This window comes from Anopheles marshallii, chromosome 2 (assembly GCF_943734725.1).
Source record: "Anopheles marshallii chromosome 2, idAnoMarsDA_429_01, whole genome shotgun sequence".
NCBI classification, from domain to species: Eukaryota; Metazoa; Arthropoda; class Insecta; order Diptera; family Culicidae; genus Anopheles; species Anopheles marshallii.
This window is the reverse complement of record NC_071326.1, coordinates 84,151,911-84,166,069: the sequence shown is the minus strand read 5'-3', so window position 1 is coordinate 84,166,069 and position 14,159 is coordinate 84,151,911. Positions and strand designations below refer to the sequence as shown.

At 49.0% G+C, this 14,159-nt stretch overlaps 4 protein-coding genes across 4 annotated transcripts; 2 read left to right on the top strand and 2 right to left on the bottom strand.

The window, feature by feature from the left end:
- The first annotated feature begins 381 nt into the window (after positions 1–381).
- Positions 382–4,209, top strand: LOC128709406 (probable peroxisomal acyl-coenzyme A oxidase 1). The gene is made up of 9 exons (XM_053804402.1): positions 382–511; positions 1,811–1,970; positions 2,029–2,321; positions 2,389–2,794; positions 2,874–3,227; positions 3,311–3,466; positions 3,533–3,791; positions 3,864–4,064; positions 4,150–4,209. The coding sequence occupies exons 1-9, from the start codon at positions 382–384 to the stop codon at positions 4,207–4,209; spliced, it is 2,019 nt and encodes a 672-aa protein (XP_053660377.1).
- A 662-nt stretch (positions 4,210–4,871) lies between these two features.
- LOC128719872 (WW domain-binding protein 2) lies at positions 4,872–6,744 on the bottom strand. Its single transcript, XM_053813512.1, has 4 exons — positions 6,689–6,744; positions 5,726–6,498; positions 5,009–5,094; positions 4,872–4,916 (listed from the first exon to the last, which is right to left on the bottom strand). The coding sequence occupies exons 1-4, from the start codon at positions 6,742–6,744 to the stop codon at positions 4,872–4,874; spliced, it is 960 nt and encodes a 319-aa protein (XP_053669487.1).
- Positions 6,745–8,917: 2,173 nt separating this feature from the next.
- Positions 8,918–11,491, top strand: LOC128719981 (equilibrative nucleoside transporter 4). The gene is made up of 6 exons (XM_053813626.1): positions 8,918–9,144; positions 9,377–9,531; positions 9,606–9,809; positions 9,887–10,101; positions 10,171–10,277; positions 10,354–11,491. Exons 1-6 carry the CDS (start codon positions 8,918–8,920, stop codon positions 11,489–11,491), a joined length of 2,046 nt encoding a protein of 681 aa, XP_053669601.1.
- Positions 11,492–12,290: 799 nt separating this feature from the next.
- On the bottom strand, positions 12,291–13,885 carry LOC128708933 (uncharacterized). The gene is made up of 3 exons (XM_053803914.1): positions 13,708–13,885; positions 13,075–13,625; positions 12,291–13,004 (listed from the first exon to the last, which is right to left on the bottom strand). The coding sequence occupies exons 1-3, from the start codon at positions 13,883–13,885 to the stop codon at positions 12,291–12,293; spliced, it is 1,443 nt and encodes a 480-aa protein (XP_053659889.1).
- Between the last annotated feature and the right edge of the window lie 274 nt (positions 13,886–14,159).

Sequence of the window (14,159 nt, the reverse complement as noted above, 5' to 3'; positions counted from 1 at the left end):
TCCAAAAGCAGGACGTGATACGTTGCAGGACATCAAAGTAACTACGATCCAAAGGTCAGTCAACGATTCAAACGTAACGCTATCTCGTTGAACGCGTACGCGCGCAAGCCCTAATCGCAAGAAGGCACGAGACACCACCCATCGGAACACGTTCCCACTCGGTCTGTGTGGCGCAGTTTCAGTTCATCGATAGCACTCACTGAACTCGGCCATCCGTTTCATTAAACGAACGCTCTAAACGAATCTTTGCAGCCCTTTTGTGCGGAAGGAACCTCAGCTTCGTACGCAAGTGAAGTAGAAAGTGCTCGCCACATACACGGCTACATTACGCCACAACGGTTTGAACTTTCGGCATCGCGCTAACGAAAAGGCCCCCCCAAAATGCCTTCGAACGGTGGAACCATCAACAAAGACTTACGGGCGGAGCGGGACAAGTGTACGTTCAACAATGAAGAGTTTACCCTGTGGTGGGTCGGTGGAGAAACAAAGCTGAAAGAGAAGCGATTCCGAGGTAAGACGTAGGTAAGGGGATGCGTGGCATTGTGCGGGGTGGAGGGGCATCCAAGAGAGGGAGGCACATCGCTCCTTTATGAAGGCCATCATCGGAAAGTGGAACAAGAGGGCAATTTTGCAGCTTCGACACATAAGCATAGGCACTGTTGGACTGCTGTATGTTGATGTTTTCTTCGCGCATCTCGCGGAACCGGTCTCGGATGATGCAAGTACATGGCGTGCAAGGTACACTGCTATGACGCACTGTAAACTAAAGCGTGTAAATGGACGGTTCTCGAGAGAAATTAATTAAGGAGTAGTACACGTTCCAACCTGGAACAACGATAGCTTGTTGGCCTCTCGAGATTACACCAAATCCACAATTAAACTGCAAAGACTACAATCGAGATTGTAGTCAAAACATTCAAGCGTACAAACTTTTTGTCACTGCTCATGAATAAGATATAAGATAGAAGCTTAAAAATTTGTTAGATAAAGTCGGTCAATAGCTTTTACTTCCGCGTGCGCTTTTAAGCAGCACTAAATCAGTGTAGAATGATTGGTGTAAACCACAAATATCATCCTTATAATCTAAATTTCAATCAAAAAATATTGTACTTGTCGAAATGCACATCTACGCCGATTTGTTTTGTATCTTTCCAAATCAGCCATGAAGCACCATTGAGGGTTTAATACGATACTTAATAAGCAATGAAGTTCCACCAAACTTTGTGGTTACTCATATAATTGAACAATGTAGAACTTTCATGGCATTGTTTTATCATTTTAATTGTTGAGTTACAATTAACGTCTGAATACAATTAAACCTGATTTAGCTGCAAATGAAAACTCTTTCGTCCCTTAAACAAAAAAGGGATTGATGACCACTTCATAACTCTAACGCCTTTTTTTTCTCCCACCCATCCACTAGCGGTCAAGGGCTGAAGTTTAACTTTGCCCTCAGCCGTTATCGTACGCGCTAAATCAGCTTAGCAGGTACCTTTAATTGCGCTAATCGCTTGCCCCACAATTGATGTGTTGCTGTGTTGTTTACTGCAAGTCATCGTTATTTTGCACTTAAGTCATCGAGCAAGTACAGATTGTTGTCCCGAGCAAGATAATCTTTGCTGAAGTGGCCTGAATCGATTGTAGTTGATTTTGGGCGGTGGCGTAACCCGATGTAACGAAGGGAAATGTAACGCAACATCTCCGCTGAATAATGGCTGGAGGAGGCTTATCAGTGCGGCCCGGGGGAATTTCTTTTTTTTAATTTAATAAGCACAAGTAATTACTTCTATGTTTTTTTTTTCCTAAACAGAGGACTTCTTTCTCAATGATCCCGAGCTGCAGGAGAAAGTACCACTGCACTTCCTTTCCCACAAGGAGCTGTACGAGGAGTCGGTACGCAAGGCAACGGTTGCGTTCCGCAAGGTACGCAAGCTACAGGAAATGGGACAGGACGGAGTGGACAACTACTCGTAAGTATACGCAATCGTTCCGGACGTATGCAATGATTAAACGGTTTTTTTCTTGCAGTGCCTTGTTAGGCGGACTGCTTGGTACGGGAATCCTGAAACAGGGTAACCCACTAACGGTTCACTATGTGATGTTTCTGCCGGCTATCCTCGGCCATGGAACTCCGGAACAGCAGGCCGAGTGGTTTGGACGTGCCTGGAACTGTGAAGTGATTGGAACGTATGCGCAAACCGAACTCGGTCACGGTACGTTCCTGCGCGGACTGGAAACGACGGCTACGTACGACGAGCGTACGAAGGAGTTCGTGCTGCACAGCCCAACACTAACGGCGTACAAATGGTGGCCGGGAGGATGTAAGCACTGCAGTGATCATCGATCGGGGAAAATACTCCGTTACTAATATTTCCATGCACATTCCAGTGGCACATACGGCTAACTATTGCGTGGTAATGGCGCAACTGTATTCCAAAGGAAACTGTCACGGCATACAACCGTTCATCGTGCAACTCCGCGACGAAGAGACACATATGCCGCTGAAAGGCATCACGATCGGTGAGATCGGCAACAAGCTCGGCATGAACGGTGTTAACAATGGCTTCCTTGGGTTCGATCATGTGCGCATCCCGCGCAAGAACATGCTGATGAAGAACGCCAAACTGCTCGAGGACGGTACGTTCGTGAAGCCACCGTCGCAGGCACTCACCTACGGCACGATGATGTTCGTGCGCGTCGTGATATGTCGCGATATGGCGGCCTACCTATCGAAGGCGGTAACGATCGCGGTTCGCTATTCGGCCGTGCGCCGTCAGAGTCACATCAATCCGGAGTAAGCGCATTGATGCTTGTGTACAGCATTTAGCTCATTTACTAATTACTTCCATTTTAAACGTTTTGTTTGATTCCAGTCAACCGGAGGTGCAGGTGATCGATCACTTAACGCAACAGTACAAACTGTTCCCGGCCATTGCTAAGAGTATTATCTTCAAGCTAACCTCGGACAACCTGTGGGAGATGTACAATCAGGTGACGTCCGAGCTGGATAAGGGTGATCTTGAGCGTCTTCCGGAGTTGCATGCGATCGCCTGTTGTCTCAAGGCTGTAACGACGGCGGATGCCGCCACCGGCGTAGAAATTTGCCGTCTGGCATGCGGTGGCCATGGCTACATGACGTGCTCAAACTTTTACGGAACGTACGGCATGGTTACGGCCGCTTGTACGTACGAGGGTGAAAATACCGTCCTGCTGCTCCAGACCGCACGGTAGGGAAACTTTGTCACCCAATGGAGTGATTATTATTATTAATACTTCTTTGTTCTTTCTTCTTCTTTAACGTTCCATACAGATATTTGATGAAGGCTTGGCAACAGGCCCTTCGTGGACAGGAATTGGTACCAACCGTACAGTATCTGGGTCGGTTTCTGAGCAGCAAAAACCGGCGCATCGAATGGGACGACTCAATCGGTGGTATCATACGCGCCCTGCAAACTGTGGCCGCCGGGTAAGAGATTACAAAACTTGTGTTGAAGTGGAACTTTAAACCTTTATATGCATCCTTTGCTTGCAGCAAGTTGCGCCTAGCCGCAGAACATATTGAGCAGCGTCAGAAGAGCGGTGCCACGCTGGAGGAAGCAACTAATCAAACCTCGATCGAGCTGGCACGCACGGCCGACGCACACTGCCGTGCGTTCTTGGTGCAGTCCGGGTACGAGATGATCGAAAAGGGTTGCGAAACGGTCTCGCCCGAGGTGGCCAAGGTGCTGCGTGCAATTTACCATCTGTACGCGTACGACGAAGCACTTAAAGCGCTCGGAGACTTGTTACGGGTGAGTTTCCATTTTTAATACCGCTGTTCGTCTATCTCACCCTTATTTGTTTCTGGTCGTGCGTCTGTACAGTTCACCACGATTTCCGAGAGCGACATTAACCGGCTGCAGGTTAAGCTGGAGGCGGCCCTTGCCGAGCTACGCCCGAATGCGGTCGGCATTGTCGATTCGTTCGACATCCCGGACGATGTGCTGGGATCGCCGCTCGGTGCCTACGATGGCAACGTTTACGAGCGGCTGTACGAGGAAGCTAAAAAGAGCCCTCTGAATCAGGTAAATGACGCACAGCTGATGATTCTTAAAATTTGCATTGATTTATAATAACTTACCATCGTCATGTTTGTTGGCTTTTTTGTAGGAACCCGTCAATCAATCATTCCACATGTATTTGAAACCGTTCATGAAGTCAAGCCTGTAGCTCTTTCTACAACAAAACAACCGGTGATAGATGCAAATTTTAAATGCTACTGCTGCGGAAGCAGAAATCCTGCTTTTATATAGATTTTTATATATTTACCACAATACCAAGGGGGACCGCAAACGGTGCGTTTGCATACATTATAATGCAATTGTTAAATATAATTATGTAAAAAAAAGCTATTATGTGATATGGGAGCGAAGTGAATCGATTTCTCAACCGAAACAATACCATCCGCAACAAGTTTCTGCTTGCGTTAGTATATATGATATAGATTATTTATTATTCGAATACAATTTTACACCCATCGGTTCACAAACATACACGCCACGACCGCGAAAGAGGATTAAACTGTGCCCTAAATATGCCCGTTCACAGGAATGCTTTAATGGCAATTAATTATTGGGTAGCAGCACAGTTGATCGACCCGGCATGTGACGCGTTAAACGTCGATTTGTTTGCAGCAGCAAGAGAAAAACGGCGATAAAATCTAAACAGTGACAAAACAAATTATACAACCCTTACCACACACGCGCACACCATCTCTCATTCTCGCTTTCCCGACCACTCTAATGCTTGTGGGAGTTGTGCTGGGATTTATGTGTAACACCAGCGGGGATAGTGCTTTATAGCATAAGGCAAACAAAACAATACACGTTCCTTCATTGTTCCTTCTTGTTGAGCGAGCTGTAGCTTGGCGGTGGTTCCTGAAACATGAAACATGCATTAATTTAGGCAGTAGCGATGGATTTGCGTTTTGAACTGGGCTGGACGCATTTCTTGCAGTTGTGAAACTTACGTAGTATGCCGGAGGTGGAACGTACGCCGTTTGTGGTCTGTTCGGATCGTAGTATGCACTTTGGGCTGCTTCCGCTTCCTTCGAGTCTGCACATAGTGGGAGAGAGTTAAATAGAAATGTATGAATCATCTTGTAATTGTTCAAAAACTACTAATTTTGCTTTGTTGGCCAGCGATTACTGCTGGATCCCATGGCCTATAATAATGTACCTAAATCCAACAAGACCGTTTATTGAAACGAATCTACTTTGAAAACCCCTCAAGTACCACGCGCTCTAAGCTGGCACTTTGTCAAATTAGACATGGCAGGGTGAGAGGCTGGCCAAGTATAAGTTTTTTTTGTGTTATTGCCGATTTTCAACTTCTTTGTTTTGATCCAACTGTGTCCACCGTGGGTTAGCGAACATAGGTTTTTTTTTCAATAGTGTGGCATTTCTCTATATAGAAAAGGTAATAAATTTTCCCGATCATTCATCTGGTGGACACGCAGTGGCTCACCATGTATAACATCTTCGTTCATGTGTGACGCCTGCCGTTAGGACAAAGCTTCGAAGTAAGATACTTTGCTATTTTCATAATGAGTGTTACTAATTAACTGATAACGTAATCAAATATTGTCTTTGCACTATAAAACAGCTACAATACAACGAAACAATACTGGATACAGCACAAGGTGGTAAGTAACACAATATACAACATGCTTTAACCGTTTACTTACTTGGCGGTGGTTGCGGAGGTGCCGTAAAGCCCATTGCACCGCTCGACGGTCCCGGTTGCGGATAACCACCTTGTGCGACGTTCCCATTCGGGTACCCTGCACCCGGTCCGGTAGCAAACCCGGCCTGCACCGGATAACCGCCCATAGCCGGTGGATGCGGATAGCCGCCGCCAAACTGCTGTTGCTGCTGCGGCGGTGGGTAACTGTAACCGGGTGGACCCTGCATCCCACCACCACCCGGTACGATCCCCGGGTACGGCGGTGGGCTGTCGTGCATGTAGATCGAGTTGGGTTGCGGCTGTTCGGGGAAAACGGCCGCACCCGGCACCCACCCGTAACCGTACGGGTTCGGGGTGTATGCGGGCGGTGGGGCCGCATACCATTCACCGCCGGGCGGGGTGTACGGTGGTGGCGGAGCGTTGCCCGCGTTCCGTTGTGCGATGGAGGCGGCCCTCAGCATCGCCTGTCCAAAATCGATCGCACCACCGTGCTTGAACACGATCTTGAACTTCGCCTCACCCTCCCAGTTGCCGTGCTGCTGTGCCTGCACCTTGCCCTTGATGTAGTTCGCCCCGAAGACGGGTTGTTCCACCTCGACCTCACGCATCGATACGAACGGCATGCTGAAGGAACGGAGCGCATCGGTTTCGCTCTTGCTGTTGTAGATGACCCGGTGCGTCGTTAGGTACACACGGCCCTGCTTGCCACCCTTCATCGCACCATTGTTGTGGCCCGTGAACTCAATCGTCACATGATCGCTGAAGATAAGTATTCTGCAAAAAAGAAAGCAGCAAAAATAAAAGTCGTAATGAAGATTTTTCGCAAGTGCCAAGCGGTCAGTGTATTAGCGTGAAAGGAGTGGAAAACTGCGGAAAATTCGCCCGAAATACCGAATCGTGTGTTGTGTTTACATTTCGGAGAGAATGAGTAGAAAGAAATAGAAAACATCGTGGCACAACTTACCCTTCAGCGGCGTGTATCAGTACGCCGTTATTGGCGTGTGCCGTGTTTAGCGACATTGTTGCTTTTCACACACTGCTCCCAATCAAAACAGACTCGAAATCCTAATATTGTGTGCCCTGTAAAACAACGCAAACGAATATGTCGTCAGCTGCTAATTTTCTCGCTTATCGCGCTACTGTTGATCGGGCTGGGCGATGAGTCACTCGTTTGCAGTATCTACAATCTGTTTTATTCTTGATGACGACGGTGCTTTTGTTTGTTTGTATTTCTTCTGCGCACTGGATCTTACCCGCGCACACAGTGCCAGTACTCTATTTCGTTCCTTACTACTGTTCAATTTAACAGAGAACGGGTACTTTACGTGGAATTTGTAGATAGTACGAAATTCGGGGTAGTTGTACCACTAAAATATAACTTTTACTTCTCTCAGCACGATCGACGAGAGGAATGCGACGAGGCTATGAGCAAACCCAAATAAACGACAAAAACACGTCAGTTGCACACAGGGAAAGCCATTGGTAGGAACAATTGACAAAGGTGTGATTTTCCTACATTCTTTTTAAACATATTGTTTAAAGCAATAAACTAGCAATAGTTAAATGTTGCTAAAACAATTTAACTCACCTTGTTTCATTTGATCGCCACAAACAAAATATATGCGGTTGCCTAATTTGACCAATAGCACACCCAGTGTGATTAAAATACCAGAACAGCAATTAGCTGTCAAACGGAGGCGGCCAATTTTAAATGCACAGCAGACGTGGCGGCTCACCAACAAATTGCTCGAAGGTGGAAGAATTCTTGTTTTATTGTACGTTTGTATTAAGTTGACCCTCAAATTAAGCATTGCTAAACAATGTTGTCATATTTTAAATGTACCCCATATTTCATTAGTGGGGTGATAATGCAGTAACATTTTGGTTCATTGGAAAATTAAATAAAATATATTTTACTCATCATTGTAACAACCATCGCATTGAAGGTTCTATTTTGCTCATCGCTTACATTGCTTCGATAAGTTACATTTATCCTATTTTCATGTTGTTCGAATCGCTCACGCTGTTGCAAATGGAGCAGCATGGTTGTTTTCAAACTGACAATTTAGCATTTTCCGGCCGCTGCTTTCACTCGCTTTATAACGGAGCGCTTGTGTCTACGAAGGACAGAGACAAACGATCATTTTCCCGTGAAAAACATTCCGATTCTGGAGTAGATTGAACGGGCCCGAAAGGGAAACACGATGTGTGCAACCGCTCGCCGTCAACGCTGCGCGTTCAATGCGCAGGACGCATTTCGCGAGCTGCTGCGTGTGTGCTGGGGAAAACAGAAACATAAATATATCTTGTCATAGCACTTTTTTCCCAGCACCTCGGACGGTGTGCGCTGGAGGAATGCCGTGATTCGCATCCCAATCTCAATTTTGTCATCCGTAGGTGAAATAAAAGAAGGGATTTGCTAAACACATTCCTTCGCTAATCGATCAGCTGCGTTTGCTGGTTGGTAATACCAACGCCTCCGGTGTGTTTTGGGTGGTGAGAAGGCGAAAAGTTTTGAAGCGTGTGTGTGCAAACCAGCCCCAAAATGTGCAGTGCAAAGGATTCTTCGACCATAATGTTTCGTGTTCGGTATTGCTGTGGTTTTCCACTGCTAAACGATCGTTCAATGTTCGGCGCTGCTGAAAATTTGTCCCATTCGCGTGCCAAACAGTGATTGACCAAAACACTCGCACACACACCGTGGGTGTAAGAAAATGCGATCGATTGCGTGCGGTGGTGACCTTTACGGTGGCGGTGTGTTGCGTACGGGATAAACAGTTTCGCTTCTTGTTCACACACTCGGTGTGCAAACTATCACACACAGTAGGCCACGCCGTCGTCGGAGAAAAAAAAGATGAACGTGAAAAATCGAAACGTACGAAACGATTTGAGTGTGTGCGACAGCCCAGTGCAAGGGTACGAACCCCTGCCGGGTATCCGGCATAGCCGACGCGGTACACCATCGAGAGCTATTTGAATTCATACCCAACAAACTCCCGTTCCGCTCCGTAGCGTGTACAAAACACTTGACTAGTACCCACTGCTGGAGTTATCCCCGTGTGTTTGTTTGTGTGTGTGTGTGAGGGGGAGGATTAACCTCTCCGAAACAGCTGCAGGCGGCCTTCACCTGCTTGTAGGGCGATTGTCGGGAGGCAAGGAAAAAGTCATACGCTGCGGAGCCACACTTGGAACGATGATGGAAGCGACGGAAAATGGGAGCAGCACCAGCGGTGGTGGTGGTGGTGGTGGAAGTAATGGAGGCGGACACACCTCATCCTACGAACCGCTGGAAGGGCGCCGTACCTTCGACACTTCCGACAGTCCCGAGCTGGACGGTGGCGGTCCACCGAAGGATCGACGGCGACTTGTCTTTTTTGCCCTAATGACGGCCGGTGTCGGTTTTGTGCTTCCTTATAACAGGTGCGTACGAATCCCTCGATGTGCCCTGCGCGCGCGTGTGTGTGTGTGCGTGCTTGAGTAAGAATATAAAATGTATAGATGTGTTTGTGTACAGCAGTAGAATCCCTTAGTACATCTGCACTCGTTACCCGATTACGGCATCGGATTCAGGCTGAGTGCAGACGTACTAACGTCCACCAGCAGTCGTACCATATTCTTGATGTTGCATGCTTTCTCGTCCCGACTATCCTAGCTTTATAATCGCCGCCGACTACTGGCAGTCACGGTTTCCCGGCCAATCGGTTGCACTGGACATGTCGATGACTTACATCATTGTCGCGCTGGCGACAGTGCTGCTGAACAACGTGTTTCTCACACTGGCACCCTTCCGGGTACGGGTAGCATTCGGTAGGTAGCGGGTCCTTCACAATCCAAACTCGAACGTAACCAATCGTCTTCCACCTTCACGCCTCCCCCAACAGGTTACGCCGTTTCCTTCACAACGCTAGTGTTTGTCGCGCTGTGCGAGGTGGCTTGGCACATGTTCACCGCCAAAACGGCCTACTCAGTCAATCTGGCTGCCGTTTCGCTCGTCGCTATGGGATGCACTATCCAGCAGTCCAGCTTCTATGGGTTTGCGAGCATGCTGCCGAAACAGTACACCCAAGCGGTGATGGCTGGCGAAAGTAAGTGCTCGAATGTATTCTCCACTGTTTTTCCTCGAGATTTTACACGCTGTACATCCTTTTAATGTGGGCTTTAGGTTTGGCTGGATTTCTGGTATCTTCCAACCGGGTGGTTACGAAGCTGTTGATCAAGAGTGATCGTGCCTCGACCGCTATCTTCTTTCTCACCTCGACCGTGTACATTGCGTTCAGCTACGTGCTGCACTCGATCACGACACACTCACCGTTCGTCCGGTACTACATGAAGGCCTGTGCCAAAATCGTCCTGCGTCCGGACGATGATCACACACTGGTAAGGAAACCACCGTGTAGTGCTCGCTCCATATCTCTCGTAATGGCGTCTTTTTTCTCTTATCCGCAGAGTGAAACGCTTGATGGAGACATATCGAGCACGCGGTACGGTGTGCTCACACTAGACTCAAGCCCACCCGTACATATGCCACCAGGATCCACGGCGTTAAGCTTTAGGTACGTTTTATCCTCTACCGCACAGGAACATGAGCGTCATCTAACTACCGCTGGAACTTTACTCCTCTCATTCCAGCAATCCGGTGTATGATCTATCGAATCCCACCGCCGGCGAGACGGTGCTTGAAACGAACATGACCAACCTGTCGTCGACCGGCGATGTAACGACGCGGTCCATCACGGCAACAACCGCACCGGACGTACCGAACGTCGCGTTCAAGGTGGAACACGTGATGACACCGGACATCTGCAGCTCCGGGCGACTGGGCAGTTTTCGGAGCGGGCTCGAATCACGCTGGAAAGTGGCACGGGCTATCTACCCGTACATGGCCTGCATTGCGATGGCGTACTGTGTAACGTTGTCGCTCTATCCCGGCATTGAATCGGAGATAATTTCGTGCAATCTCGGCACCTGGATGCCGGTACTGCTGATGTTTACGTTTAACGCTTCCGATGTGGCTGGGAAGCTGCTCGCCGCCGTACCGTACAGTTGGTCCCGCCGGCAGCTGATACTCATGTCCGGTTTGCGGGCACTGCTCGTTCCACTGATTCTGCTCTGCTGTTCACCGCGTGAACAACCGGTCATTGCGGGTGAAGCGGCTGCATTTATATTTACCGCGGCGCTAGGCATCACGAACGGGCTGGCGGGCAGTTTGCCAATGATGCTCGCACCGGACAAGGTGTCCGCGACGTTGCGTGAGGTGACCGGCAACATGATGACGCTGTCGTATAATATCGGTTTAACGGCCGGTTCGCTCGTTGGGTATGTGTTCGATGCCATGCTTGGACCGCAGCTTCCTAACCCCTGTCCGCAGTACCCATTCGTACCACCGAAACCAAATCAACCACCGGGCGGGATCGGTATTAACGGCAGCCATCCGCTGGCCGGTAGCGGAGGGGTTAGCAGCACCGGCACCAGCACCACCGTAGCAACGCTACTCACCACGCTGACGGTGGCCGTACTGCGCAGTACGGCTAGCAATCCGCTGGAGACGAGCACCATATCATCGATGCCCTCTACCGTTGCCGCCACTACCGCCAGCTTAACGACGCTCCGGAGCGGCGTGGACGTGGCCGGTACGACAGCATCCTCCCTGCCCGCTACGTCCACAGCATCTCCAACATTTGACAGTGCGCAGCTTGCAACGGTCGCTGCAACATTCCTCTACAACGCAACCAGCGCTCTGCTTGATCCCAGCTCAGCCCTAGACTAGAGAAACAACTGAAGCCTAGTTTCCAAACAAACCGTCGGCTTCGTGTAGAACCATCCACTCAAGAGATGTGCAGTCCTCCATGCAGTAGACTCAACACAAGTGCGTGTGTGTGTTTGGGGAGCGATCTCCTTACTCTTCTATTGATATTGTTTCGCATTCTCGATCTCAACAGGAACTCTTAAATCTAGCTATTTGAGTAACAGTGGACTACACAGTAGTTGAATGCGAGCTTTGGAACCGGTACGCGCGCGCGTTTGTATATGACAAATAATTCTTATTGAAAACAATGCTGTTAGGTGGCATTCCGAACCCTTTTGTGTAAGGATCTGTGTGCGGTAAAAGTTGTACAGTGTGTGTTTACAGGGTGAATAATATAATCGGACATCACACGGTTCATTGGAAGGGGGATCGCATATACGAAGAGGTCGGTTATTTGTTGTCAGGATGGATGGTGATACATGTGCTAAGCAGGATGGTGGTCGGCATAACACGCAGCGCTAATGATCCATTCGATACTAGCGAATATAAGAGGAAGATGAATGTGACTAGATACCAAAGACACTTGTTGCTACACGGTTACCGGCGCGATGTATAAACGGAAAAAAGGAAAATTCTCTCACACACACACGCACTCACATTCAATAACAACTTGTGACCGTTAAAACACGATGTAAAATAAATGATAATAATTAATGTACTAGATCACGATATCGACCGTTCATTGTCCCGTGTGTCGGTTTTGGGATGGTAAGAGGGGTGGGTGTTGAAGGTAAGCAAAAACCATAAGGACAACCATACCCTACAGCGTCTCATCATGGTGCCGAATGCAGAACAAGCTGGCCAGCTTTTGCTTACGCGATTTACGCTTCTTTTTCCTTCGCCTACAGTCGTGACACGTTGGGCTGGTTAGGAGATCCTGTGCCAGACCCGATTCGGACCGCCGGCCAGTCGGTGAACGGATCGACGGCGTGCGTCGTATATCGCGACGACGGGTTTCGGCCCCAAATGTGGACGAATTAGCACTGCGACCGAGCATTGGCAAAAGCTGTTCGTAGTCGGGTGAAAATTCGCACCCGACCGATTCGGGCTCGATGGTGGTGGAGAATGTTTGTGGTGGTAATGCCGGACGGGAAAACGTTTGCGGACTGGCCAGTAGAAACTCAAACTGCAACTCATGATCCCCGGTAATGGATGGGCTCGTCTGTGTGCCAACCGTACTGGTGCTTCCGACCGATGCCTTACAGAGCGACGACTGGCTACCGTAGCAGGAGCCTGCCGTTTGCTGTTCGCGTAGCAGCTGCCGGCGCTGCTCGCGTGCTCGCTCCTGTTCGAGTAGATGATCGTTCTCGATGCGCAACGCACTGTTCTTGCACTTCAGCGTCGCCAGCTCGTTGAACACGTTCGTACGGCAAATGCTAAGCTGTTGTTCCAGGCTGCTCATGTGTAGTCGCAATTCGCGCACAACAGACCGGAGCGTTTCGACATCATTTTCCTGCTCGAGCGTTTCATCCTCCTAAAAGTAGCACAAACACACATCAGCACTCATCATTCAGACTGGGAACACGGCACCTTCGCACACATACCTCGTCTTTCAATTCGACATCGTGAGACGTTTCGGGCATCGATTTGTGGCGTACGAGCGTCTTCCGGTCCCGGTTGGCCGGTGGTTTCATTTCATCTATCATCTGCTTAACCTTGCTCTGAACATGCCCATACTTTGACCGGTGACGATGGTAGTGTTGTTGCTGCTGTGCGGTTGCACCAATACTACTCGCACTAACATTACCAGTACTTCCACCCCCGAAACCCTTGCCACCCATTGCCAAACCGGTTCCGGCATGCAAAGGGGACGCCGTCTTTATTCGGCCCGCCTGTCCTTGGTTCTGGAGCAAACTCTCCATGGACCGTGGTTGACGCAGTTTTCGCGACTTTAGTGTCGATTTGTCTGTGCGTTGATCGCCAAGGAGCAGCAACGCGCCGGCACCTACGGCCAACGGTTGCCGTTTGCTTATATCGCGGCTCGTATCGCGATCACTCGACGCACTTCGGTTTTCTCCTTCAGTCGACAGTGACGAATGACCGCTGGAGGTGTTTGATGAACCCGATATCACCATGCGCGACCCGTTGCGATCATCTGCTGCACGAAGCGGAAAGAGAAAAAAAATAGTTACGATAACGAAACACTTTGGTCAGATCGGTCCAACCGGTCGGCTTACCGGTGATCTTATCGGTTGCGATCCCTTTGCCACCGGATAGCGCTGTTCGTTCCCGCAGCAAGCTTTCCGGTTGATGACGTTTCGGAAGTTCCGGACTGATGGGAATTTCATCGTCCAGCTCGTCAAACTCGATCAGCAAGCTGGCGGGGAAGGTTTCGTCGCACAGATTGCGACTCATGGTTGCGGGTTTCAACTGTTCGCTTCCGTAGATTTTTAGCCCAATTTTCTTTTTCTAGCTCCAAACGAAAACGGTAAATACACGCTACACACTGATCCACCTGTTCCGTCGCATAGTGATCTGTCAAGGAGGACGATCTTTCATTGCTTATGTGTGCATCGGTGTGTGTACTTATCGGATACACATTGTCAAACACTGGCACCATTCCCAATGGCGACTAGTTTGTTATTGTTGTTAAGTTGTGATAAGTAGGATACATGGCCACTAGTTGCCG